The following is a 25,476-nucleotide window of genomic DNA, read 5'->3' as shown; positions in this document are numbered from 1 at the left end:
ATCGGTGGCAGTAAAAGTCAATTTTAGGAGTAAACTATTAGCTGATGGTGGTAGCTAGCACTGCTTCGAGAGTTTCCAGGTCCAGGACGGTGGCGAAAAGGCAGAGCTAAACATGTGATGTGGGGTGGCAACTCCCCTCTCTCCCGGGGGCTTCGTGGACTTGCCGGTCCTGATGGGGAGCAGCCGCACCAGACTGTGTCAGAGCCCGGCTTCTGCCTCACCCACCTCCTGCCTGGCTTCAGGTGGAGGCCGGTTGCTTCTTTCCTTGGGATCCTAAGAGCCGTGATTCTGCATTTAATTCTGATGTGTCAGTTTTGTCAGGGAGTGGGTGTTTGTTTAGAGATCAGTTAAAGCAAGATGCATTTGTGTTCTCTTTTTTTAGGCAAAAGTAAAGAAGCAGAAATAAAGAGAATAAACAAAGAGCTGGCAAACATTAGATCAAAGTTTAAAGGTAAGTGTTTAATCTTTGTCATGAGATGTTCTTTTGTAAATTTTATAAAGTAGGGACTTAATCTCATCTTTATTTTTTTTCACTTCAAACCAAAGTTAAGGTCTCAGTACAGTTACTGTTCTGGCTTTGTTGGCGTTTAAAGTCAAGCCAGTGGTTATTCTGGAGTCGTTTGATGGTTTGTGTAGAATTGATCAGATAGCGGGTCCCCTCCTGTGACCAGCCTTTTCCTGGAGCTGGAAGGATGCTTGTCTAGAGCAGCTGTCTCCCCACCCCCGGCCCTGGACTCTGCTCCGCAGGGTGCGGGAGCTCGTGAGCCAGTGGACCTGATGCAGTGTGCGTCTCGGGTGGGGAACTGCTCTGCGTAGAAGTCCTGCACGGTCACCTGAGCTCTTCCAACGTGGACGTGTCTTCCTCTGCGTTAGTGAATAACGCACCATGTTGTCTAATCCACTCAGGGAGACAGCCTCTCTGCGAGCCAGGTTTTGGGGCGGACACCTCCCCTGAGCATCCTCATTTTGAGGAATTGTCAAGTGTAGATTTTCAGTCTTGGGACATGTTTATGAAAGACCGGTTAATCCCTTAAGCCTTAATTTTTCAGTTGAGTTTTACAGATTTGAGACCTCGTTCAAGTCTCTGAGCAGACGTTAGCCACAGGAGTGGCTGAAATTGCCCAGAAAAAATGAGTAGAGGAGGGGGCCAGGACCGAGACCCAGGGGACTGGGGGCGGGAGAAGACAGGATTTCTTGGGGTCGGAGCTTTTTCAGGGTTTGAGAATGGACGTCCTGTGTGATCAGATGATGCGAACATGCGTGGAATTTGAGTTGTTACCAACATGTATCCCCTGCTGAGCCCTCGGAAGGGGTTATGCTTTACTGTTAACCAGGCCCAAGGATCCGCTAAGAAGGTCTGTGAGACTCTGAAATTGTATGTGAAATGGTTTGGTATATGTATTTGTGTGTGTGTATGTGAGGGGTTGTCTATAACTTCCATTGCTTAAAAAATTTTTTTAAATTTAGACTTAACTTTTTGTAGCGCAGTTTTAGGTTCCCAGCAAAATTGAGAGGAAGGTACAGAGATTTCTTGTACCCGTCCTGTCCCCACACATGCACAGCCTCCCCATTATCTGCTTCCCTACCAGAGCGGTTCATTGGTCACAGTGAACCTACATGGGCACGTCATCGTCAGCCCGAATCGATACCTCACGTTAGGGTTCATTCTTGCTGTGCATTCTGTGCGTGTGGACGGACGTATCCTGACAGTGCCGTGTTATAGTCTCACACAGAGCACTTTCACTGCCCTAAGAATCCTCTTTGCTCTCCTATTCATCTCTCCCTCCCTTCGACCCCTGGCAACCACTAATCTCTTTACTGTCGTGGTGGTTTTGCCTTTTCCAGAATGTCATAGAGTTCGAAGCATATGGTTATATGGCCTTTCCCCGTTGCCTTCTTTCACTTAGTTATACACATTCAGGGTTCCTTCATGTCTTTTAGTGGCCTGACAGCTCATTTCTTTTTAGCTGGATAATATGCCACCGTCCAATGTACCAGTTTCTTTATCCATCCACCTATTGAAGGACGTCTTGGTTGTTCTCAAGTTTTGGCAATTATGATAAAATTGCTAAAAACATCAGTGTGCAGGTTTTAGTGTGGACATAAATTTTCAACTCCTTTGGGTAAATACCAAGGAGCATGATTGCCCATCACGTGGTGAGGGTATGTGTAGTTTTGTAAGAAACCGCCCAGCTGTCCCCCACAGTGGCTGCACCATTCGCATCCCCACCGGAGCCGGGTGAGGGTCCCTGTGCCCCACGTCCTCACTGCATTTGGTGTTGTCGGTGTCTGGATCTGAGCTGCTGCGATAGTTGTAGAGGGATCTCGTTGCTATTTTATCATATGCGTTTCCCTGATGACACGTGATGTGGAGCATTCTTTCATGTGTTCATTTGCCATCTGTATATCTTCTCTGATGAGGGGTCTGGAACGTCCACTACTTCCTAAAAGGGAGCGTATAATGTGGTGATGAGAGCTAGGCTGCCCTGACTACCCCCAGCTCGCACTTGCTCTGATAGCCAGTTACTAGCTGGGTTACCCTGTTGAGTGACTTACCCCTCTGTGCCTTTAAATGGGGTGCTGATGGCCTCAGGCTGGGTTCTCTGTGAAGCAGACCCTGTGATGGGGTTGGAGGACAGAAGATTGACTAGAGAGTGACACTGCGGAATATAAACAGAGGAAGCAGGTTGGCTGGGGGCAGAGGAGGCTGCAGATAGAGGTGTTGGTCTGTCAGCATTGTCACTAGCCCTCGAGGGAGCTTCGGCGTGCAGACTGTCTGGTAGAGGGTCTGGCATGGGCTGGGGATGTCGCTTGGCCATGGCTCGTAAGCCGAGGCAGGCAGATCCTGACCCCGACAGAGCTGACCCACTCCTGGCACGTCCAGGCCTTCGTCGAAGGGGCGGATGATGTCTGCTGCTGCAACTGTGCGCGTGTGTGTGGAGACACGGGCGCATTCCTGGGGAGGGGCGCAGTGCCTAAGGGATGTTCACCGTGTGGTTAGAAGAGGGTGAATCTTCAAACTGCCTTTAAATATTTGGGGACAAACAATACTTCCGTAGTTTCTTCTGCCCCCGAGCCTGTCTCAGCTGAGCCCTTCTGGGTAGGGAAGGAGGCTCACTCTTCTCTGTTAACGAGTTGGCATTTATGGAGCGTGTGTGCCCTGAGTGGCAGCAGACAAGGGAAAACCTACTCCTTGTTCTCAGGAGTATGTGCTCTGGGGGCTGCACTTGCACTTCTCCATCCGTGCTGTCCACCGGAAACGCAGGCGCGTGCTGAATTCTCAATTTGCTGGTAGCCACATTAGAAAAGAGTAAGAAGAAGCAGATGAAGCTAAATTTAATATATTTTATTTGATTTAGTGTACCTAAAATATTATCATTGCAGCATGTAGTCAGTAGCAAAGGTTATTGAGATGTTTTACATGTTTTTCATGCCCAGTCTTTGGAAGGTACCACGTGGAACACATTCAGTTCAGACCAGTGCAGGCCAAGTACTCAGTAGCCCCATGTGGCCGAAGCCGCCACATCGGCTAGCGCACATCTCAACCAACTCTTCCACTGGAAGCGGCTTAAAAAGAGACACAGTATTAAAACAATCTTGAAAGCATCACAGAGCAAGAAGAGAACTCCTGGCCCACGAAAGCAAGCAGAGCACTCATCTCTCTGTGCTGGGAGGGAGTTTGCTAACCCCAGAGGAGCAGCCCTGAAACAGAGCCTGGTTTGGGTGACCTTCAGTGTCTAGAGGGGCGGTTGTCAGTCAGGGTGATTTTGCCCCCAGGGGACAAAGGCTGTCGGGACTGGGGATGGGCGTGCTACTGCCATCTAGTGGGTGGAGGCCAGGGAGGCCGCCGGACACCCCACTGCACAGAGGACAGCCCCCCAGAACCACCTGGCCTGAGGAGGCCCAGTGCTGAGGTTGAGCCTGGGGTCTAGGAGGAGGGTCATCCCAGAGCCCCCAGTGTGAGGCCTTCTTCCATTTTAAACTGAGGCCCTAAAGGCGGCTGCCCTTAGGGCAGGAGTGACCCGGGAGTGAGCCCGTCCTGCCCCAGGCCTGCAGCGGGACTTCACACGCAGTCCTCTGGAGGAAGAGGTTACCATCACAGGCTGAGTGATTCCTCCAGGTAACTTCTCAAGGATGTTGTCCAGCACCTAGTGACAGATAATCAGGCACACAAAGAATCAAGACTGCACAGCAAGAACCAGCAGAGAAAACAGAAACAGAATCACAGAGGCCTCCGAGACCAGATTCAGATTACAATGAAGAACTAGGTTTACTGTTTTTAAAGAAATAAAAGACGAACTTGAAAATTTCAGTGGGAAGCTTGGGAAGTATAAAAAGTGACATAGCAGATTTTGAAATAAGACCAAATGGAAATCCTAGAACCGAAAGATGCAGAACTAAAATGAAGAACTCGGGTGGATATAACCACAGGCACGTTCTGAAAGATGGGTAAGGAAACAGCCCGTCCTGAATGCAAAGCAGCAGAGTGGGTGAGAGACACAGGCGTGCGGTTCAGAGGCCTGCAGGGTTAAGTGACCTCCTGGGAGGAAAGGGGAGCTGGTGTGACAGAACTTTCCAGAATTCATGAAATGCACTAAACCTCAGACTCAATAAACACAGTTACAATAAATAAATAAGATGAAATCTACACCTAGACACACTATTGTGAAAATGCAGAAACCCAAGACAGGAAATCTTTGAAGTTGCCAGAGGGGGAAGAGATGGGCCGTCTTCACAGGGTTCTTGTGGAAGCCGACTTGTCACAGGGATGGGGGCAGCGGAGCGGAGGATGGTCCCAAAGTGCTGGACAGTAGCAGCTGGCTAACAATGTCCTTTAAGAATGAAGCTAAGGGGCTTCCCTGGTGGCGCAGTGGTTGAGAGTCCGCCTGCCGATGCAGGGGACATGGGTTCATGCCTCGATCCGGGAAGATCCCACATGCCGCGGAGCGGCTGGGCCCGTGAGCCATGACTGCTGAGCCTGTGCGTCCGGAGCCTGTGCTCCGCAACGGGAGAGGCCACAGCAGTGAGAGGCCCGCGTACTGCAAAAAAAAAAAAAAAAAAAGAAGAAAAAATAGAATGAAGCTAAAAAAGACCTTTGCCAGACAAAAAAGGAGAGTTTCCCATCAGAAGGCCTGTGCTGAAGGAGAGTCTAAAGGATGTGCTTCGGACCAGAGACAAATGGTCCTGGATGCAGATGGAGGAAAGGTGAGGTGGGCGTGCAGGTGAGTGTACAGGCTGCCGGTGGCCATGGCATCTGGTGGAGTCCTTGGCGGCAGACACACAGAGGTGGTGATGCTCGGGCAGGGCCCGGGGCCTCAGGGCAGTGCCCGTGTGAAAGCCTTGCCCTTGACAGAGCCGGGCCATGCCCTCATGTGCGCTGTCGACCACTGAGGGAGGACATGGCGCCACCTTCTAGCCTAAGCTCGTCTCCCCGGGCAGGCCCAGAGCCCCTTGTAGGTGGGGCGCCCACCCTGCCCTGCCCTGCACACCCGCCAGCCTGCTTGTGGAAGCCACCGAATGGGAGGTCATTAGGGCCGTAGTGGGCCTGCCCTCAACCTTGGAACCTCTAGAAAACAGCTGTTGTGTTGTCCTGCCCAGAGGTGGGAAAATGTCTTCTGGCTGGTGGCCTTCGGAGGTTTACCAGGTAACACACGCTCATTTGCTCATTCACTGCTGGGCGCTCACTCAATCCCAGGTGCCAGGGGTAGAAAGATGAATAAAAAGTGTTTCTGTAAAGAATGTATGTTTTTACAGGTAAAGAAAGACTTGAAAAAGCCACCCCATTTTATCGAGGGAACGCGAACGTATACGTATGGGGGGGCGCTGTTCCCTTCCCCGCCTGGCGGCCGTCACCTGGCTTCACCACTTGCCGTCATTTTGCCCATGTTCTTTTTTTGTTTTTAAATAAATTTATTTATTTATTTAGCTTTGGCTGCGTTGGGTCTTCGTTGCTGCGCACAGGCTTTCTTTAGTTGTGGCGAGTGGGGGCCACTCTTTCCTGCAGTGCGTGGGCTTCTCATTGCGGTGGTTCTTCTTGTTGCGGAGCACGGGCTCTAGGCATGCGGGCTTCAGTAGTTGCGACTCATGGGCTCAGTAGTTGTGGCTCGCGGGCTCTAGAGCGCAGGCTCGGTAGTTGTGGCGCACAGGCCCAGCTGCTTCACGGCATGTGGGATCCTCCCAGACCAGGGCTCGAACCCGTGTCTCCTTCATTGGCAGGTGGATTCTTAACCACTGCGCCACCAGGGAAGCCCCTTGCCCGTCTTCTTTCATCTTTTGCTCTTCTTTTTTTCCTGGGATATTTTGACAGAGTAATTTTTAAAAAATTGGTTTTCTGAGATACAATTGCTCACAATAAAGTTCACTTGTTTTAAGCGTGCGCTTTGAAGTTTGGCAAAAATGCACGTGTTCATGCACCCACCCCCACAGACACAACAGAGAACATTCCCACCCCCCAAAATGTTCCCTCGTGTCCCTTTGCACCTAACACCCTTCCCAGCCCCCAGCAGCCCCTGGTCTTCCTTCTGTCACCACACTTCTGCTCTTCCTAGAAATTTCACATGAAGGGAATCGGGCAGTGTGAGGCCTCTGGTGTCTGCTTGCTGTGACTTACGTTTGCGTTTGGGGTTTGCCCGCGTCGTGGTGGGTTGCCTCACGGTGTGCTGGCTCACCAGGGTGGGCGTCTGGGTTTGTTCCTGTGCTGTCGGCTAGGCGTGGAGCTGCTGCGAGTCCTGGTGTGCGGGCCTTGTGTGGACGCCTGGTGTCGTTCCCATTGGGAAGGTACCTGGGGATGGAGTGGCCGGGCCGCGTGGGAGGTGGATGTTTAACCTTTTAAGAACCTGCCACACGTTTTCCAGAGTGGCTGCATCATTTTGTGCCCCCGCCAGCCGTGTGTGAGTTCCCAGTCCCTCCATGTTCTTACCAGCACGTGGTATGGTTAATCTTTTAAATCTTGGTGTTTCTAGTGGGTGTGCAGTGACACCTTACTGTGGTTTTAATTTGCATTTCCCTTTTTTAACAGTTGAATTCAGTTAAGTGCTATGGAGAATGAAGAAGACACCCCAGGTCTGTGGGGATGCTGGGGAGGGAAGAGTTAATACCCTGGTGCCAGCAGTTCTGAAGCATCTCACAGCCCGCGGCGTGCTTTAACTGAGCTCCAGAAGACGACAGGGGCGCCCTCCTTGTCCATCCTTGGCATCTTAGTCTTTTTACTTCTTTGAACATAAGAAGATACTCGTTGAGGGTTAGGGTCAGGGTTGAACGCCAGTCTCAGTGAGAGAAAGGGTGAAAAAGGATCACAGTTAAAAGTCCTCCAGAAGGATTCGGTCACCAGGGCTCAGACGCGTTTCCCCAGAGACACTGGCTCTTATCCCGTGTCACGGCAGCACCGGGGCCGAGACCCTTGACTGTTCTTGCCTGCACTGTGGCCCTCACCTTCTTGTGTGCTTGGCTTTCAAGTGTGTGCGTCTGTAAGTCTCCCAGCGTTGGGCAGGGCTGTGGGAGGGACGCTGGGTCCATGTCCTGAAGCAGCAGAGAAAGAGCCCCTTTGGCCTCCAGGCCGCGTCCAGCACACAGTCTGGCCGGCTGTTCCCTGGGCTCTGAGTGGCAGGGACCACTCTCCAGGGGGTGAGAGGAGGGGGCGGTACTCTTGGCTTGCTTGTCAAAGGAGGCTTTCAGAGGTGATGGAATTCAGGCTGGTTCTTGAGGGGTGGCCGGGTGGGTAGGAGATGGAGGCTGCTGCTTGCCGTGGGCTGCGTGTCCTGCGTCTGCAGATGCTCTCCCACGGAGACGGGGACGGGTCCCAGCCAGGAAGTGACAGAGCTGGGCTCCTCGGGTGCAGCGGGCAGATGAGCGAGTGGGGGTGGGGGTGGGAGCCCGACCTGGTCTGACATTATGTTGTTTGGTCATTGAATCATATGCCAGTCTGCTGCTCAGAAGGAGGGAGGGTTTCTCAGAGCTCCCCAATGCCAGGTGTCCAGCTGGCTGGCCGACTCGTGATCACTGTCACCCTGGGGAGTCTTGGTGGGGTGGCTCTTTCTTCTAGACAACGCTTTGAGGCCGGCCAGCGCTTGTCCCTGGAGCACGAGTGACCTGACCCCTGTACCATGAGGAGCGTTGCTGTCATTGTCTTCCTGGCTCCCATGTCTGGCCCTTGACAGTGTGGCAGTGGCGTCACTGTGATGCCCAGCTCGGAAGACGGCAGCCTTTCTGGCTGTCATCTTTGTAATCTGCTAAGGAGCGTTTTACACTTCTCAGGGGAAATAAGAACCTCTGGTATTTAAAATGGCAGGGTTTAGTGGTCCTTTTTAAAATGGCATCTTATACTCTGCCAGCGACACGTCTTGAAGGTGCCTTGCTGTGATCTCCTGTGAGAGGCGTAGTCACGCTGTGATTAGGGTGAAGACACAGAAGCCCTTCTGGTCCTTTTGTGTGTGACTTTTAGGGTGGGTGATTTGTTCTAAAACTGGGTGTAATGAAAGATTATTTAGAATGTGTTCACCTGCCTAAATTAGTAAACATGTTTAAAAGATTAAGTTGCTGGTTAAGACAGGGCGGCCCTGGCAAGGTTGTGGCCGGTGGGAACGAGGCCCTGGGGCCGTCCTGGGAAGGCAGGGGTTCCGGCTTCTGTTTTGTCAGGGAAGCCGGACATTAGGATTCCGACGTGCAGCGCCTGGTTTAGCAACACCGCGCACTCACGACACTGGCCTCCTGGAGGCCAGCCCCTCATGTCCCGCTGTCTTGTTTCTGCCCTGCCCCCGCCTCCTTTCCGCAGGCGACAAGGCCCTGGACGGCTACAGCAAGAAGAAGTATGTGTGCAAGCTGCTCTTCATCTTCCTGCTGGGCCACGACATCGACTTCGGGCACATGGAGGCCGTGAACCTGCTCAGCTCCAACAGATACACCGAGAAGCAGATCGTGAGTGCGCGGGGCGGGGGGTTCTTCTCATCAGATGGCCGTTTAGTGTCCTGCTTTTTCTCTGCACCTTCCATCTAGTCTGGGGATTTCCCGTGGGTTCCAGTGGGAGCTGCACCAAACCCCTGTTTGACGCGAGGGGTGCCGTTTCCCATGGGCCCGCCTTAGAGGGCAGGGAAGAGCATTTCCTTCCCCTCAGTGCCTTGCTGACGCGTGTCACAGATGAGTTCACCCAGTGGCCCCTCCGGCCACTGCCTGTTTCTGAACCAGGCCCCACACCCACGTGGTTTAAGAGCCAAGCGCAGGTGGCGGGCCTCGCCTTGCTCCTAGCTGGCCCAGTGCCTGGGCCCTGCCCACCCCAGGCTTTGTAATTGTAGCCCTGCATTCTCTTGGAGTAACCTTATTTGTGTGTTTTCTTGAGTGTTACAAAATAACATTTTCCTCTTGTCCAAAAATTTAACTTACAGAAAGTGAAAAAATACCCTAGATGCCCCAGGAGCTCTGTTAAGTATTGGTATTTACTCAACAGGAATTTATCGAGTGTCTGCCACGGACCCAGCAGTGTGCTGGGGGTCCCTGGAGACATATGACCATAAGCAGATGTGGACCCTGCTCTGTTCCAGGGGGGAGATGGCATCAGACAGCCCTGTACACAAGAGAATAGAGCTGTGGGCAGTGCCCAGTGAAAGAGGCGTGTAGAACCCTCCAGACCCTGAGAAGCGGGTGGCTAATAGGGAGGGCTTCCAGGGGGGCATCCTGAGCTGAGACTGAGGCCAAGGGGTGCACCGGGGACCAGGGCAGACAGAGCCGCAGCACCCAGTCAAGGCGCGTACGCGGAAGGGAAGGCGGTGAGCTCCTCCTGAGACCGACGGGGGCTGAGAGGTCAGCGTGTCCCTGTGTGGGGAGGGCGTGGACAGCAGGGGTGACAAGGGGCTGGAATTTGGCCTGGTGGTAAGTGGAAGCTGGGGCCCGGAGACAGAGTGGAGAGAGGGGACAGCGGCAGTCAGCCGGGTTGCTGGAAATCGCCGTAGTGGCCCCATTCCAGCTGAGGCGGGGCCTTTCCATCCTGTTCAGGCCGTGCTGAGCACAGGTGCCCATGGATGAGTGAGTGGGATGGGGGGCACCAAGGTGTCTGATGCCGCTGGGGACAGTGCCTCTTAGGTGCGTCCCACAGAATCGTTCACAGCGGAATCCGGGGACAGAACTGGCATTTTCAGCAGAAGGCAGCTGGGTCCCCTGTGGCCTGACGGCCGCAGCGCCCTGAGCAGATGAGATGGTGCTGGGGCTTGCTGACGGCCGAGCACGTCTGCCTGGTGTCTGAGGCACTCGGCTTGTCACGAGCGCTGTGCTCTCTCGCCCCTCTGGAACCCAGGGCTACCTGTTCATCTCGGTGCTGGTGAACTCCAACTCGGAGCTGATCCGCCTGGTCAACAACGCCGTCAAGAACGACCTGGGCAGCCGCAACCCCACCTTCACGGGCCTGGCCCTGCACTGCATCGCCAACGTGGGCAGCCGGGAGATGGCCGAGGCGTTCGCGGGGGAGATCCCTAAAATCCTCGTAGCCGGGTATGTGTCCGGTGCCCTGCTGCTGAGACTGTGGCCATCTCTCACGTTAAACAGATCAGCTGTGTGACTGCTGAAGGATTTATGGAGTGAGCTAACCTCCCCGTCTCACGTCTTACGTGGTGGGGAGACGGGGAGGCCAGGTGAACCTTCCGTCCAGGCAGAGGGAGTGCGGCCGTCCTGCGGGCACGGGGCCCCTTCTCGCCCTTTCGCAGAAACGTTCACACACCCCAATCCTGAGACTTCCCAGCACCCCACACCCCCACCCTGTCCCATCTGGAGGGGAGCTGAGTGGGGCTGAGCAGGCAGGTCTGGAAGAGTTTCCAGCTGTGCCGTGCTGGGCCACGGGGCGTGGCGGAGGCGGGCCCCCCTCCTGTTCCAGGACGCGCTGCACCTTGGGAAGGTGACACAGCCCACACCCGGGCAGCACGGCTGGCTGAATAGGGTCTCAGCCCAGGGGGCTCGTCAGGACTCAGGGGCTGGGTTCTCTGGGACAACCAGCGAGCAGGTGGAGCAGGACTCGGCAACTCCAGCTCCTCTGGCCGCGGGGGGTGGAGCCGCGGGGGGCGGGGCTGTGGGGGAGTGGGAACGACCCTCAGACAGCGCAGTGGAGAGGCTGGGAGGCTGTTGGGAAGCGCCCCACACCTCACCAGAGCACGTGGGTGTAGACGCCTGGTTCTCAATGAGTGGTGTTGCCCCAGCACGTTTGGTTGTCACCACAAAGGGTGTTTTCCTGGCATCTCATGGGTGGAGGCCAGGCATGCAGCTACACCCCCTACGGTGCACAGAGAATGATCAGCCCGAGGTGGCAGCTGTGCCAGACGGAGCACCTTGGCCGTGAGCAAGAAGCAGTGCAGTGGCAGGGTGGCCACAGGCCCGGGGAGTGTCGGGTGTGTGGCTGCAGGCCTGGAGGAGTGCCACTGGGGTGTCACACCAGAGGCAGACGGAGGAGCCAGGCTGGAAGAGAGGTCACGGAACTGCCTGATGGAAAAAGCGGTCCCGAATGTGAGAGCTCAGAGGTGGTGGACCCACAGTAGCACGAGCACAGGGGAGGGGTGGCGGAGCTGATTGGAAGCACGTGGAGAACCAAGGTGACACCGTTACACACCTGTGAACCGGAAGACGCAGAGAACATGGCGGGTGCCCCGAGAATCAAGTCACCGAGGTGGGAGAAAGACGTGGTATGATCAGAGTGGGCCGGAGGGGCAGGCGGGGCTGGAGGTTGGAGCCAGTCAGGAGGCAGCTGTGCCTCAGGGTCCTGACCCCCTCCTCCAGCCCCGCCCCTGCCCGGTGCACAGTTAACCTGGCTGCGGGTTGCCGGTCTCTGCTTTCAGAAGCAAGCTCCCGGGATCAGAGCTTTTGCTCACTGTGACTGTTGCCTTCTTTCTAGCATTTTGAACAATGCCTGGTATATAGTAAGCGCTCAATAAATACCTGTTGGATGAGTGGAATGTGAAATAGAGGTAATCTCTGAAAGTGTTCAGGTAATTCCAGAACACTTTCCTGAAGTAAAGGGTGAATTGCACTGCAGGTTGAAAGGACACAGAAGGGTGTGTGCTGAGACACAGCCTGGAGGGGCGGAACCCAAGGTGGAGAAGAGAGCCTGCAGCAGGAAGATTGCTGAGGGGTGTGCGGGGAGCCTCGTTCTCTCAGTGTCAGCATCACAGGCAGCCGCTCTTGCCCCAGAAGCTCAGGTTGTGTGGACCTGCGAGCCCTCCTTGAAACAAATGACCAACGCTTGAAATCCAGCGACCAAATAGACTCAAAGTGGAGTTGTGGGGACGGAGGTGCCTGGGCGTGGAGCTGCAAGGCTGAGGGCGGCGGGGTAGAGCCGGGAGGTCGGGGAGGGAGGGACGATGGGGCGCCCTCCAGGCCGGGCCTGAGCTCTGGGCCTTGACTGGAGACAGAGTTGAAGCTCAGGGGACAGCGGTCTCCTTGCTTCACACCGTCCTCCGGTGTTCCCACCAGCAGCGGCTGTGCGGGTAGGGTGGGCTGCCAGCTGGTAGGCCCCGCGGTAGAAACCGGCCGGCTTCTTTCAGCCGCAGTGTGTGGGCGCAGACGGCAGACACCCAGGAGGCCACGAGGCCTGGAGGTTGCTGCTGCCCGCCGCTCCTGGAGCATGCGGCGCAGGGCCAGAGAGAGGGACAGGCATCTGCCCCTGCTCCCCAGAGGGTTTACATCCAAGAGAGAAATTTTTACTGAAGTAATTTTTCTTTGGCATGGAATGGGGGGCAGTTTAGGGGTTTGTCATATCCGTTGGGAGTTATTTAGAAATAAAAAAAGCTAAAAGGAGGTAAATGGTAATGACAGCCCCCAAACCCTGCTCTTCCCTCCACGGAACGGGAACCCCACTGCTTCTGTCAGCACTTAGGGGGCGTGGACAGGTTCTTCTCAGACGTGTTTTGATGGCCTCCTCTGGAACGCTCGTCGGTGGGCCTGCCGCTTGCCCGGCTGCATGGCAGCGTTTGGCTAGGGTCTGGGAGGAGGAGGGGTAAACAGCGTTGGGACCGTCTCTGTCCTCGGTCAGCATGAAAACCAGGACAGGAGCCCTCCAGACGCCCCTTGCCCGGCGTAGCTGCGGTTGTTCCCCAGGCGCCCACCGGGTGTGTAGGGGAGGAGATCTCTAGGTGGACACGGGGCGCCATGGCCGTGCAAGGCTCTCTGATACTCTCCCCTTTGGACTCTGTGTTATTAAGTGAGCTTAAAAAATACTGCAATCGGGGGCTTCCCTGGTGGCGTAGTGGTTAAGAATCCGCCTGCCAATGCAGGGGACACGGGTTTGAGCCCTGGTCCGGGAAGATCCCACATGCCACGGAGCAGCTAAGCCTGTGCGCCGCAACTACTGAGCCTGTGCTCTAGAGCCCACGAGCCACAACTACTGAGCCCACTTGCCACAACTACTGAAGCCCGCACACCTAGAGCCCATGCTCCGCAACAAGAGAAGCCACCACAATAAGAAGCCGGCACACTGCAATGAAGAGTAGCCCTCGCTCTCCGAAACCAGAGAAAGCCTGCGTGCAGCAACAAAGACCCAACACAGCCAAAAATAAAAATAACTAAAAAAGGAATGAAAAAAAATACTGTAATTCAGTTATTAGTTATTGCAACGTTAGCTGTCAGCCTGCGTAGCTGAGGTTGTGCACAGCACTTGGGAATTGCTGCTTTGGCGAGGAGCAGGTTAGCGGTGGCAGGACCCCTTCCCGTCCACCGTGTTCGGGGCGACATCCGTGGAGGTGGCCCCTCGAGCAGATGGCTGTCTGTCACTGTGCAGGCGTGGTCCCCACCAAGACCCATCACGAGAGGTGGGCCTGAGCTTGTTGCGTGGAGAGCTTGAAGCGGCCTTGTTCTGAGTGTCCCTCCAGCCCCCGCACGGGTGCACCTCTGCTTCTGTGGTGACTCTGGGGTATTGTCCGTGGGCTCTGGGCCGGGCTCACCGCTGTGCCCAGGAGTGACTGCTGTCTGTCTTTCAGAGACACCATGGACAGCGTGAAGCAGAGCGCCGCCCTGTGCCTGCTGCGCTTGTACAGGACATCTCCCGACCTCGTCCCCATGGGCGACTGGACGTCCCGCGTGGTGCACCTCCTCAACGACCAGCATTTGGTAGGTGCCTCTGGGCCAGTGTGCAGCCCCTCCCGTGGAGCAGCCTCTTTCAGGCCAGTGCGGTGCGAGCAGCTGTGTGTGACTTCCGGGATGCTTGGGGCGACGTCCACGACCCGTCCATCGAGCCTGGGAGCGCCTGTGGTTAGGGGTCGGGAGCCCCTGCCCTGGGGACAGGGTGGACTAGACAGGGTCTCTGGCTCACCCTGTCACCAGGCGTTGGAGGGTCTCCAGCTTGCTGGCTGCAGGGACGAACAAGGCACAGCCTAGCATCTTCTGGAAACACTGCGTCCACTGAGGGCTTCACAAGGCGTGCCTGTCTTCACCCTGTTTAAGGCTGTCAGAGGGCTGTCCTGTAGCCCCCCAGGCTCTGGCGTGCAGGCTGCCTAATGCACATAGCTGGTGCACGAGCCAGGCCCGAGCCCTACCCGTGTCGCAGGCCAGGGCAGGGAGATGTGGAGCGATTTGCTGGCTGTGGTTGGCTGTGAGTCATGGGCCCTTGTCCACGCTGACACCGGGAGGCGGGGCCGAGTAGGAAATGATGCTGGACAGAGTGGCCTTGTCCTGCCGGAATCCCGTTGTACAAACGAGAGAATCGAGGTTCCACACAGAATTTCCTGCTGAGCTGATAGGTGTTAGCACATTAGCTGGTTACTCCATTGTTTCCCAGAAGAGAAATTTCCCTTAAAGATTAAATGAAAAGTAACCCATCGGCATATGTAGACTCAGAGACGAGAGCTGGTGGTTGGGCGGCTTGCCTTTTGGGCTGCCCGGCGAGCTGGCCCTCCGTCATTTCCCACGCTTACCAGGAACGTTCAAGTCTGCATAGGGCAGCCCTTCCTCGGAGGGGAGGGGGTGTCTGCAGGCCGTGCTGCGGGGGCGGGGGCCTCGGGCCGCAGCGTTCACCTGCGTGCCGGGCCATGCTCCACCTCTTCGGGTTCAGGCCCTGCCGTGGAGTCAGGCGGCCAGGCTGGAGGCCGTGGGGCGTTTTCCAGTTTTGCAGACGAGGAAACTGAGGCTCAGAGAGGTTGGACGGCTTCACACAGGTCCGGGCTTGAACCCGGAGCCGACGGCAAGGCAGGGCCAGGGCAGGGCCGTCCAGAGCCCAGGTGTGGCGGGGACACGGCCCAGTGCTCTGAGCAGGCGTAATTGGTTATGGTTCGTGGCATTTTACCAGGAGTTGTCATCACTCCTGCCTTGTCGGGGGAGCTTTCTGCAGCCACGTGCCGACAGGTGCCGAGGCCCAAGGCCAGCGACGCCCACACCGAGCGTTTTCCAGGGTGGTGGAGCCGTGTCTCGCCGGCCAGGAGGCTCTCCTCCTTGGACGCTTCTGTGCCCGGCTGTTTGGTTCGCTTTTGTATTTTCACGTACCCGGCTCTGTTGCCAGGTGCACTGCTTGTGGTTCTAGGCCACAGGAGCCCAGCTTGCGTTGGCGAGGTGGAGGGGCGTCTCAGCCAGCCCAGGGTGAGGCCGCGTCCACCGGCCAGCTCTCCCTTCACCTCTGCTGCTCTCTGCACCTGCTCTCTGCCCTCTGCGGGGCTGTGGCTTCTTGTCGCACACCTCCTGACTTTGCCACCAAAGGTGTGAGATTTGGCTTCTTTGGTCTCAAGGTCAGGAAGCCTCAGGAAGAGTGTCACTCGCCCACCCAGAGGGAGCAAGCCCTTCCGAGAGCAGCGGAAGAGGCGGGAGGGCTGTGATGTGCAGAGCCCTGCGCCAGGCCTGGCCCTCCCTTAGTCGTGTGCGGCCCGAGCAGTGTCCCGAGGGGGGAGAGGAGGCGGCCCGGGTCGGGGGTTGGGGGCTGGGGCCCGGCAGAGCCACGGCTGCGTGGGCCCCCCAGCCCTCTCCTCACACCGCCTTCCTGCAGAGACCCTGCGGGCGCGCAGGGAAGGTGAGAAGCTGCACCTCAGGAGCCAACCAGCCCCAACTGACTTCTGTCAGAATGTTTCCTGATTCATCCCGCAGGTGAATCTTCCTGGGGAAGCAGGCTGTGTCCCAAACACTCAGAAGCCACGGTGAAAGAGACTCTGCCCTGCGGAATCTGCGTGTTGTAAACGCCTGTTTGTTAAAGCTCTGTGTTTGGCCCTTATCGCCCACTGAGATGTGGACAGCGAGGCCAGTTAGACCCGTTTCTTTAGCGTGGCTTTCGCGTTTCCATCAGAAAGACGAAAGAACAGCACAGCGGTGGCCTCTGATGAGGTCGCTGTGGTGCTGGACCTGACCCTGCCTCGGCTGCAGAAACTCTGCCACCTTCTCCCGCCTGCTCGGGAGTGGGGGTGGGGGAGGGGCTGGAGGAATTACGTGATGATTCGAGGGAGCTTTGCATCTTTACACCCGTTTTTGTCAATGGGTGTCATTGGTTTTGTCTTTTCTTTCTTATATTTGCAAGAGACCTTCTCTACCTAACCAGTGTCTCCCTCCAGGAGACATGAGTTACTGGGAGTAAATACTAGTGTCCCAGGATGACGGTAGAGACTCCCCTGGGCTGCGTGGAAGGTCCCCGTGTGCTGAGGCCAGGGTTCCGCGGGGCTCCGTGGGGAGGGTCAGGTCTCGTCCAGGCCCGGTGGTGCTTTCAGGACAGAGGGCAGAGACACGGCTTGGACGACCCTTCAAAATGGGGAAAAATGGGCTTTTCAGTTGCTGTTTCACACAGTCTCAGTTTTGGGTTGTAAAGATTGATGTGAGTCTGAACACGGTGTGTCCACCCAGAATGATCTAGATCGGGGCAGCGAGCGCAGAGGCAGGCGATGGGCGGGTGGAGACTGGGGCCCGGAGCCGCTGCCCCGCGCTGGCCTTCACTGAGGCAGGGTCTGGGCTAGAGGGGTGCTGGATTTCCCAGTTTTCAGAGAGACACTAGAACAAGAAAACAACCTATGTGTGCACCTTGCTTTCTAAGCACATTGAGAGCTGATCAGAGTGGGCCCGAGGTGGCCCTGGGCTGCCTCTGTGTTTGTTCTTCTGCATTTAAAGTTCTGTTTAGAAAAGGAGTTTAAAATGAGAGGGTGTCGTCAGGAGCTTTGGCGTCTAAATGTGTGTGTGTCTCCTCTCAGGGTGTGGTGACTGCCGCCGCCAGCCTCATCACCACCTTAGCACAGAAGAACCCGGAAGAGTTTAAAACCTCTGTGTCTCTGGCCGTCTCCAGGTTAAGCAGAGTAAGTCCGTCGAGGGGAACGGAACTCGGTGGGTTTTGGTCTTAGTTATTTTTTCTAAGGTATGTACTTTTTGGAATGCAAGATGTTTGGGTCAGTTTGTAAGTTCAGGGGTGGAAATGTGTCTTGGTTCATAGCTGACTGGCTTTTCTTTCGACCTTTTTTTAAAAAAATTTTTTTAATTAAAAAAAGTTTTTTTTAATGTTTTTAATATATATTTTTTTACATCTTTATTGGAGTATAATTGCTTTACAATGGTGTGTTAGTTTCTGCTTTATAACAAAGTGCATCAGTTGTACATATACATATGTTCCCATATCTCTTCCCTGTTGCGTCTCCCTCCCTCCCACCCTCCCTATCCCACCCCTCTAGGTGGTCACAAAGCACCGAGCTGATCTCCCTGTGCTATGCGGCTGCTTCCCACTAGCTATCTGTTTTACGTTTGGTAGTGTATATATGTCCATGCCACACTCTCACTTTTTCACAGCTTACCCTTCCCTCTCTTTCGAACTTTTTGTCAGAAATGCCCTGTTCGCGTGGCCAAGTGCACAGAGCAGAGCAGCTCAGCCCCTGGCCCCGCTACAGGGAGGGAGCGTCCTCAAACTGCGTTCAGCTCTGCACTTTAAATTTTGTGTGACAGGATCACACAGTATATGTTGTTTTATGATTGGCTTGCTTTGCTCGACATGTGAAGTTGGCGAATTGTTTCGAGTGCCGATGGTTGATCCCTGCTGCCGTGCAGTGTCTGTGCCCCACCGCCTGTGCCTCGTCTTGTCCAGCACTTAGCCATCCCCCTGGAGGTGACTTTGACGGGCCTGCCCCCTGCCCAGCGCCGGGGGCCACCTCGCGTTGTGATCTGGTCTACGCTTTCCTGATTATTTGCGAGCTGGGGCAGCTTTGCACGTCTGCTAGCTTTTTGAATACCTTCTTTTGTGAAGAGCCTCTTCAGTCTTTTCACCTATTTTCCCATGGCGTTGTCTTTTTTGTTGTTTTATAGAAGTTCTTATTTTATTTTGTTAATTTACCTTAATTTTGTACTTGTTTGTTTGTTTGTTTTTGGTACACGGGCCTCTCACTGTTGTGGCCTCTCCCGTTGCGGAGCACAGGCTCCGGACGCGCAGGCTCAGTGGCCATGGCTCACGGGCCCAGCCGCTCCGCGGCACGTGGGATCCTCCCGGACCGGGGCACGAACCCATGTCCCCTGCATCGGCAGGCGGACCCTCAACCACTGCGCCACCAGGGAAGCCCCTTGTATTTATTTTTACATTTATATTTACTTATTTTTTTGGCCACGTCGCGTGGCGTGTGGGATCTTAGCTCGCGACCAGGGATCGAACCTGGGCCCCTGCAGTGGGAGTGCTGGAAGTGAGGAGTCTTACCCACTGGACCGCCAGGGAAGCCCCCTTTATATATTGTAGGTGTGAGCACTTTGTTGGTTAGATTGGGTTGAACCAAACAAAATTGCCAACTTTTAATCATTCTTGATCTGCAAAGATGCCAGCTTCGTGTAGTTCAGCCTACTCTGTGTTTAAAAGTCTTGTCCTGCTGTGTAACTTGCCGTTTCAGTCTCGTATGAAGTCTTCTATGATCAGAAATTCCACATTTTAATATAGTCAGACTTACTAATCCTTTCCTGTATGGTTAATGTCTTCGTGTCCTTAAATGTCTGAAGTTGTTCCCTATTCTGAGGGCTCGCGTGCAGGTTGATGATCCACCTGGGGCAGGTGTCTCTGTGTGGTGCTGCTTTCTCCCTGCAGACTCTGCGCTGCCCCTTGGTCCCACACCAGCAGCCGGGTCTGTGCTGCACTCCGTTGGTTTCTCTGTACATCTTTGCACCAGTGGTGTGACTTTGGGCTAATTTGATGTTTAGTGGGGCCAGTGTTCCCCCACTCAACAGAATCCTACTGGGGCTGCCTTTAATCTGTAGGCCAGTTTTGGGAGAATTCAAATCTATGTAGTATTGAGATTTTCAATCTGTGACCATGGTGTTTCTCTCCATTTACTTAGTCTTTAATTTCTCCCAAAAATGTTTCAACTTCTCGAGTAGAGGTTCTTTTATTTTTTATTCAACTTGTCTTTATATACTTCATTTAAAAAATGCTATTCTCAATGGTACCCTAAAAATGTTATTATACAATAGTGTATGCTGGTTTGCACAGTTGGTTTTTGTATATTGCCCTTGATGTTGGCAATTTTGCCAAACTCACCTATTAGTTTTGGTAATTTATACGTGGATTGCTTTGGGTCTTCTCTGTACCCTGTCATGTGGTCTGTGGGCAGTGGCAGTTTTTCCCTTTCCCAGGCCATGTTTGTTTATACTTTCTGCTTTACGGCTCCAATCCCGACCTCCACTGCAGTGTTGAATATAAGAGATAATCGGTGTCTTGTTTCTGCTCTCGAAGGGAAGGGCTGCGATGTTTCACTGTTAAGCACGACTTAGGCTGGTTTTGTCAGTGTTCCTTCTCTTTGCTACACTAAGGAAATTCCTTTCTATATCTTTGCTAACATTTTTATCATTGGTTAACTGGTGAAGCCGTTTGAATTTAGGGTTTTCTTTGTGAGACAACTTCTAATTATGCATTCAATTCAAATTCAGTTCTTGACATTTGCTAACTTGTGTGAATATTCAGACACATTGGCCGGAAGTTGTTCTGTGTGCCGGCTTCATGGTGAGGCCTCCCTTCTCCATTTTGACGCTGGGTATTCGCCCTTTTCATTCTCTGCTTGATGAATCTCACCAGGTGTAAAATCCTGTGTAAGAATTTCTTTGGACTTTGTTGGCCCTGTTTTGATTTTTCTACCTTATTACTTCCTGCTTATATCTTTATTGTTTTCTCTGCTTTCTTTGGGTTAATGTGCTGGTCTCTTTCCGAACCCTCGAGACGAACTCTTCATGCTTTTGTTTCTGTATTTGTTTCATTGTGTGCATTTAAAGCTGTAAGTCTGTCTCTAAGTGTGGTGTTAGCTGCATGAGATGTGTTCGAAAGGCCGGCTGTGTCCGTGCGGTGGCGCGGTCCTTCTTCCACTCGGTGCGCCCGCACCTGCTTCTACTGGACCCGTCAGTGCTTTACACGGCTTGGAGTTCACCCACTGCAGGAGTGGCCGCGTCCCAGGTCACTCATGACCTAGTGTCGCTCGCCGCTGCGAGCTTTGTGACAGGAGCCGCTCCGAGCTCCCAGACGCAGGACGTGGGGAGGTGCCGGGCTGCGTGTCGGTGGGCGTGTGCTGCCTTAAGGGACAGTCCCGTGTTCAGGAGGCTGAGGGGGTGTCTGTCCTGCCCAGACTGCGTGGGACAGGCGGGTGGCAGCGTGATGGGAGGTCGCTTGCTTTCGGGCCTGGGCAGCTCACGGCAGGGCCTGTGCTTGGGGCGGTGTGGGTGCAGGGCTGATGACTGAAGGCCTCCCTTCTGCGTTTAATGCACTTTCCCAGTCTAGGCTCCGAGAACTCTGTACTGAGTGCAGCGTCGCTGTTGCGCTCTCGAGGGTCGGGTGCCCAGGGTTTGTGTCCTGCAGGGGAGGGGCGTCATCGTGCAGTGGCTCCTCCTGGGGCCTGGGTGCCTGTGCTCCTGCCCTTCAGACACAGACAAGTGTGCCGCACGCTCTCAGCACACCTGCCCGTGGTGTCTCATCCCCCTGTGCTGTTTTGCAGATCGTGACGTCGGCCTCCACAGATCTCCAGGATTACACGTACTATTTCGTCCCGGCTCCCTGGCTATCAGTCAAACTTCTGAGGCTGCTGCAGTGCTACCCGCCCCCAGGTGACAGCCATGCAGCAGAGGCCTCTCCGCAGGGGTTTACTGCAGCGTTTTAGGGTTAGGTCTCTCGTTTGCTATCTTTAAAGTCCTCTCCGGTGCTGGCTCTTGTTCTCTGGATCTTTCTGTGATGCTGCCATGGTTCTTGGCTTTCCCCAGCAGCTGGTAGAGAAATCACAATTTTGGTACGGCTCAGGGTGATCTCTGCTTTTATGAATAATTCTGGAAACTGTTTGAAACCTTACATCCTAAGTTGTTAACAATCTGTGTAACCTTAAAGTACACATCACGGATGTTGTCATGTTCGTGTTTTATTCTAAAACGTTACATTTGACTAGTATGGTAGGTATCTAGAAATAGAATTTCCTGGTTGAAGAATGCACAAGAGAATTTGTGTTCAATACTTCCAAATTGCCTCTACAAAGATGGTTTTGTTGTTGTAACCTTTACATTTTAATCTTCATTTGTGTTTGTACAAGGTATGTCTTTGTTAAATTCCAGTAACTTTCCATTCTGAGTCTGTTCTATACTAAAGCGTGAGCCGCACGCCCTGCGGCAGAGCCCTCGCGTGGGAGCGGGACCCCGCCGTTGCCTCCCACTCCCGCCCACCGGCTGCCCCTGTCTCCCCTGCGGCAGTAGTTCTCTCCGTGGAACTGACCTCTGCCTCCTTTATTCCGAGACCTGGGGCGACTCCGACCCCCGATGGGGGTGAATCTCATCACCCTCCTCCTCCTTTCAGGCCCCTGCCCCCAACCCCGGGGCGGCTTTGGGAGCCCTGCCCTCCGTCTGCTCAGGTGCGCAGCGCCCGCCCTCCCTGAACAGCTGGTGGTTGGGCAGGTGCCTTAGATGCGCTGCAACAGTTTCTGGAGTTCTGGTATTTTTATTGCTTTCTTAGTCTATTTTTTGGTGCATTATTTCTTTTCTTCTGGTTTGACTAGAACTTAAAATTTTTCTTTCTCATTTTATTGCTCTTCAGAGTGTTTTCTCTATTTCTATTGGTAATAGCAGGTAGAGGAAAAAACCTTTTGCCCCCCCCTTCCCTCAAACTTTGACATCATGTGTTTTGTCCACGTCTCTGAGATTTTATTTTCCTTGACTTATATAATCTATATTTCAGCAAAAACTTGTGTATGTTATTTGTGTTAAAATGTATGTGTAGTTACCCTGGCTGGCAGATCCTCTTATTTTAAGCAGCCACACGGTTTGAGTAGGGGTCCTCGCCCTTCGTTTTGGGGTTGTGAGATGAAGGGTGCCAATACTCAGGCGGGGCGGCCGTGTGGGCCAAGGGGAGCCGGGCCAACGTCTGTCTGTCTCGCCCAGAAGACCCTGCAGTGCGAGGCCGCCTGACCGAGTGCCTGGAGACGATTCTGAACAAAGCCCAGGAGCCGCCCAAGTCCAAGAAGGTTCAGCACTCCAACGCCAAGAACGCCGTGCTCTTCGAGGCCATCAGCCTTATCACCCACCACGACAGGTGGGCCCCCGCGGCCTGGTCCCTGGCGCCACCCTCCCTGGCGGGCCTGAGGGTGCGGTGCTCGGAGCCGCCCCGCGCGCACTCTGGCCTCAGACCCTCCACACCGTGAGCGTGACTGCCATGGTCTCACCTCCCCCAGACGGCTGCCCTGCTTCTCTTGGGCATCCTGCCCGACCCGCTGCTCCCAGGGCCACCTGGGAGTGCAGCATGAGCACGTGTGTCCTGTAGGCTTTGTTGGTCCGAGGCTGTGGTGGGAAAGTGTGTGGAGGTGGCATGGGGAGGGGAAGGGGTGGGGGGTGCTCCTGCGGCCCTGCCTTCCTGCAGCGCTTCCGCCGGGTGCAGCTGCCTGAGCTCTGCGGTCCACGGGGTTGGGCACCGGTGACGAGACTCTCCCTCTCGGAGCGGCCCCCCTGTCCTTGTTAACTCTTCAGAGGGCAGAGTGAAGAGCAAGCAGAGACTTAATGCCGAGTTTCACGTAGTTGGTACTTAAATAGCCAGTAACCTCTGTTATATCATCTCCGTCTGTGCGTCTGTCTCTCGGTGTCGCGGCTTTCGTCCAGCTGTCGGCCAAGCGGGTTCTCTGGCTGAGAGCCCACCCCTGGCTGAGGCTTGGTGAAAGCCGGGTCCCCCTGCCGCCCCCGCCCCGCCAGTTTGGCCTGGAGGCTGGGGGTCTCAGCTGCCCTCGACCCTCTGGAGTCAGGGGTTCTGCAGATGCACTCAGAAAGGCTCTGGGGGACGCAAGGCACGGGTCATTGTGTGGTACCAACTAGAGTGAGCGTCAGGTCTTGCGTCCCGGGAGACCGTGGTGGCCGTGAACGTGGCACGGCCTAGGCCGAGTGGAGGACCCCTGCTCACCCACCTCTCCCGTCCGCACAGCGAGCCAAACCTGCTGGTCCGCGCCTGTAACCAGCTGGGCCAGTTCCTGCAGCACCGGGAGACCAACCTGCGCTACCTGGCTCTGGAGAGCATGTGCACGCTGGCCAGCTCCGAGTTCTCCCACGAGGCTGTGAAGACACACATTGAGACGGTCATCAATGCCCTGAAGGCAAGTGTGCTCTTCTGGGGCTGCCTGGCCACGGGGGCGCCTTGTCCCTGTGTCACTCATGCTGTCACTCATGAGCTACCGGGGGGTCCCGCGGTCACTTGGGGTCGTGCGCTCGGGCCCCGGGCGATCTGGCAGGCTGCGTGCGTCCCCAGGCGGTTCTGCCCTCTGCCCGCGAGAGACCACGACCACACAGGGCATCTCCCGCTGGGCCTGGCACGTGAGCAGAGTCGCAATAAAAATTGGGATCAATAGAAACTGTTCGTTTTAGTAGAAGGATGAAATATTTTGTCCATGTCTCCGAGAAAACTCACTCCTTGCAGAAGAATATTTGCTTTTGTCAGGGAATTGAAATTCCAGAGCTGGAAGAGCCAAGCTGAGGTCTTCTGCTCTAATGAGGGTTGGCTCCTCAGGGTCAGACACGGCCACATCCACTGCGTTCCTGCGTGTTAGAAAACTGAAGGCAGATGGGGAAGCTACGGAACCCACTGTCGTGGTCCTGGGCTTACTGCTGAGAGCACGTCTGACCCTGTTCCTTTGGGCTTGTGTGTATTTAATAGACATCTTTGGTGTGTGTTTTGAACAAGAGGCCGTGCAAAGGCTTGGGATTTCGCTTTCTGGTGTTTCGAATTCCTCCTGGGTGGTTTTGGCATCTCTTTCAGTCACTGCCTGGATCAGAAAGACTTGCTCTTGCCATGCCTGTGGCTGGGCCCATGGCAGTGCCTCTCATGCTGTCCTGTGCTGGGGAGCAGCTGTGCTCTTGTTTCTGAGGGTCCGGGGTGGGGCTGGGAGCCAGCACGGGGACGGGCTCTCAGGTGACGTGGAAGGGGCCGGTCTGTGACCACACAGCAGGCGGCCTCTGACCCACCCCCTGGGGATGGAGTGTGATCGTGATCGTGGCCGGTCCAGAGCTGCGGGGTCTGAATGCCGGAGTGAGGGGGGCAGTGGGGTGGCAAGTGAGGGGCTCTCGGGCTCCTGGATTTGGGTGCTGAGTGGGCAGAGCTCCGAGTGAGCATTGGGACGGGGGCGGGGGGGGGGTGCCTGAGCCGCCCGGCTCGGGACCGTGGGAGGGCACGTGTCACAGCGGACTGCCACCGTCCCCTGCCCAGGCTCCTTTCATGTGGCTGTTGGCTCTGTGCTCGTTCCCCAGACGGAACGGGACGTGAGCGTGCGGCAGCGGGCCGTGGACCTCCTCTACGCCATGTGCGACCGCAGCAATGCCCAGCAGATCGTGGCCGAGATGCTGAGCTACTTGGAGACGGCCGACTACTCTATCCGAGAAGAGATTGTGAGTTCTGGCGGCCTGTGTGTCGTCACCGGCACCGATGCTTGTGTGTCTCAGCAGAAGTGCGTCCTTGCAGCCTTGTTGAGAATCTACTACGTATTGGACGAGAGGCCTTTGCTTTAGCTTTTTTATCAGCATTTTCAGGGGAGCCTTCCAGTCTTCCAGAATCACTTTGCAGAGGCCCTCCCCCTCCCCCTCCCGTGCGGAGGTCCCGGGAGGCAGGTGCTCAGCACAGAGGGAGCAGGGCGTGCGTGGGGGGTGGGCGCAGCGGGGACACAGGCCGGTGTGGCAGTGAGGGGCCCCCAGCGCCCAGCTTTGGGCCCAGCTCTGGGCTTGAAGGACTCGAATCCGAAGCCTAGGGCGGTGACGAGGTGGGTGTTCTGGAACGGCGCTCTGGGGTCGTTACGGAGGGTCGACTTGGAGGCCAGAGGGTGTGCAGAGCAGGTGGATGGGGGATCTGGGGTGCGGTCAGGAGGTCACTCTGGGGAAGGTGGGCGTGCGGGTGGCAGCGCGGGGGGCCGGGCTCCAGGTTGGCGACCGATGCTGCTCAGGGCAGGCTCGGTGCAGGAGGAGGCTGTACCTGGGGGAGGTGAGGGGCCTGCTTTCTGCAGCCCGGAGCAGGTGCCCTGGGGAGCTGGGAGAAGGGCTGTCGGGGCAGGAGGCCCAGCGAGCGTGGGCGGCGCTTTGCCAGCGGGGCTGCCTGGGCTGCGG

At 55.4% G+C, this 25,476-nt stretch overlaps 1 protein-coding gene across 4 annotated transcripts in view; it reads left to right on the top strand.

The window, feature by feature from the left end:
• AP2A2 (adaptor related protein complex 2 subunit alpha 2) overlaps positions 1 to 25,476 on the top strand; it is a 63,169-nt gene that overhangs the window by 24,763 nt on the left and 12,930 nt on the right. For 2 of the 4 annotated variants that reach the window (XM_029207317.1, XM_029207315.1), the window contains exons 2-10: positions 383 to 451; positions 8,771 to 8,913; positions 10,283 to 10,476; positions 13,944 to 14,073; positions 17,118 to 17,219; positions 20,865 to 20,973; positions 22,291 to 22,438; positions 23,315 to 23,483; positions 24,631 to 24,768. In XM_029207317.1, coding sequence (XP_029063150.1) covers positions 383 to 451; positions 8,771 to 8,913; positions 10,283 to 10,476; positions 13,944 to 14,073; positions 17,118 to 17,219; positions 20,865 to 20,973; positions 22,291 to 22,438; positions 23,315 to 23,483; positions 24,631 to 24,768 — 1,202 coding nt within the window. Of the gene's footprint in view, positions 1 to 382; positions 452 to 8,770; positions 8,914 to 10,282; positions 10,477 to 13,943; positions 14,074 to 17,117; positions 17,220 to 20,864; positions 20,974 to 22,287; positions 22,439 to 23,314; positions 23,484 to 24,630; positions 24,769 to 25,476 lie in introns of all 4 variants that reach the window. The other 2 variants (XM_029207316.1, XM_029207314.1) reach the window with 1 other exon arrangement.

This window comes from Monodon monoceros, unplaced genomic scaffold (assembly GCF_005190385.1).
Source record: "Monodon monoceros isolate NGI ecotype Baffin Bay Population unplaced genomic scaffold, NGI_Narwhal_1 Super_Scaffold_7, whole genome shotgun sequence".
NCBI classification, from domain to species: domain Eukaryota; kingdom Metazoa; phylum Chordata; class Mammalia; order Artiodactyla; family Monodontidae; genus Monodon; species Monodon monoceros.
Note: the sequence above shows the minus strand (reverse complement) of the source record. Positions and strands in the feature narration are given on the sequence as shown.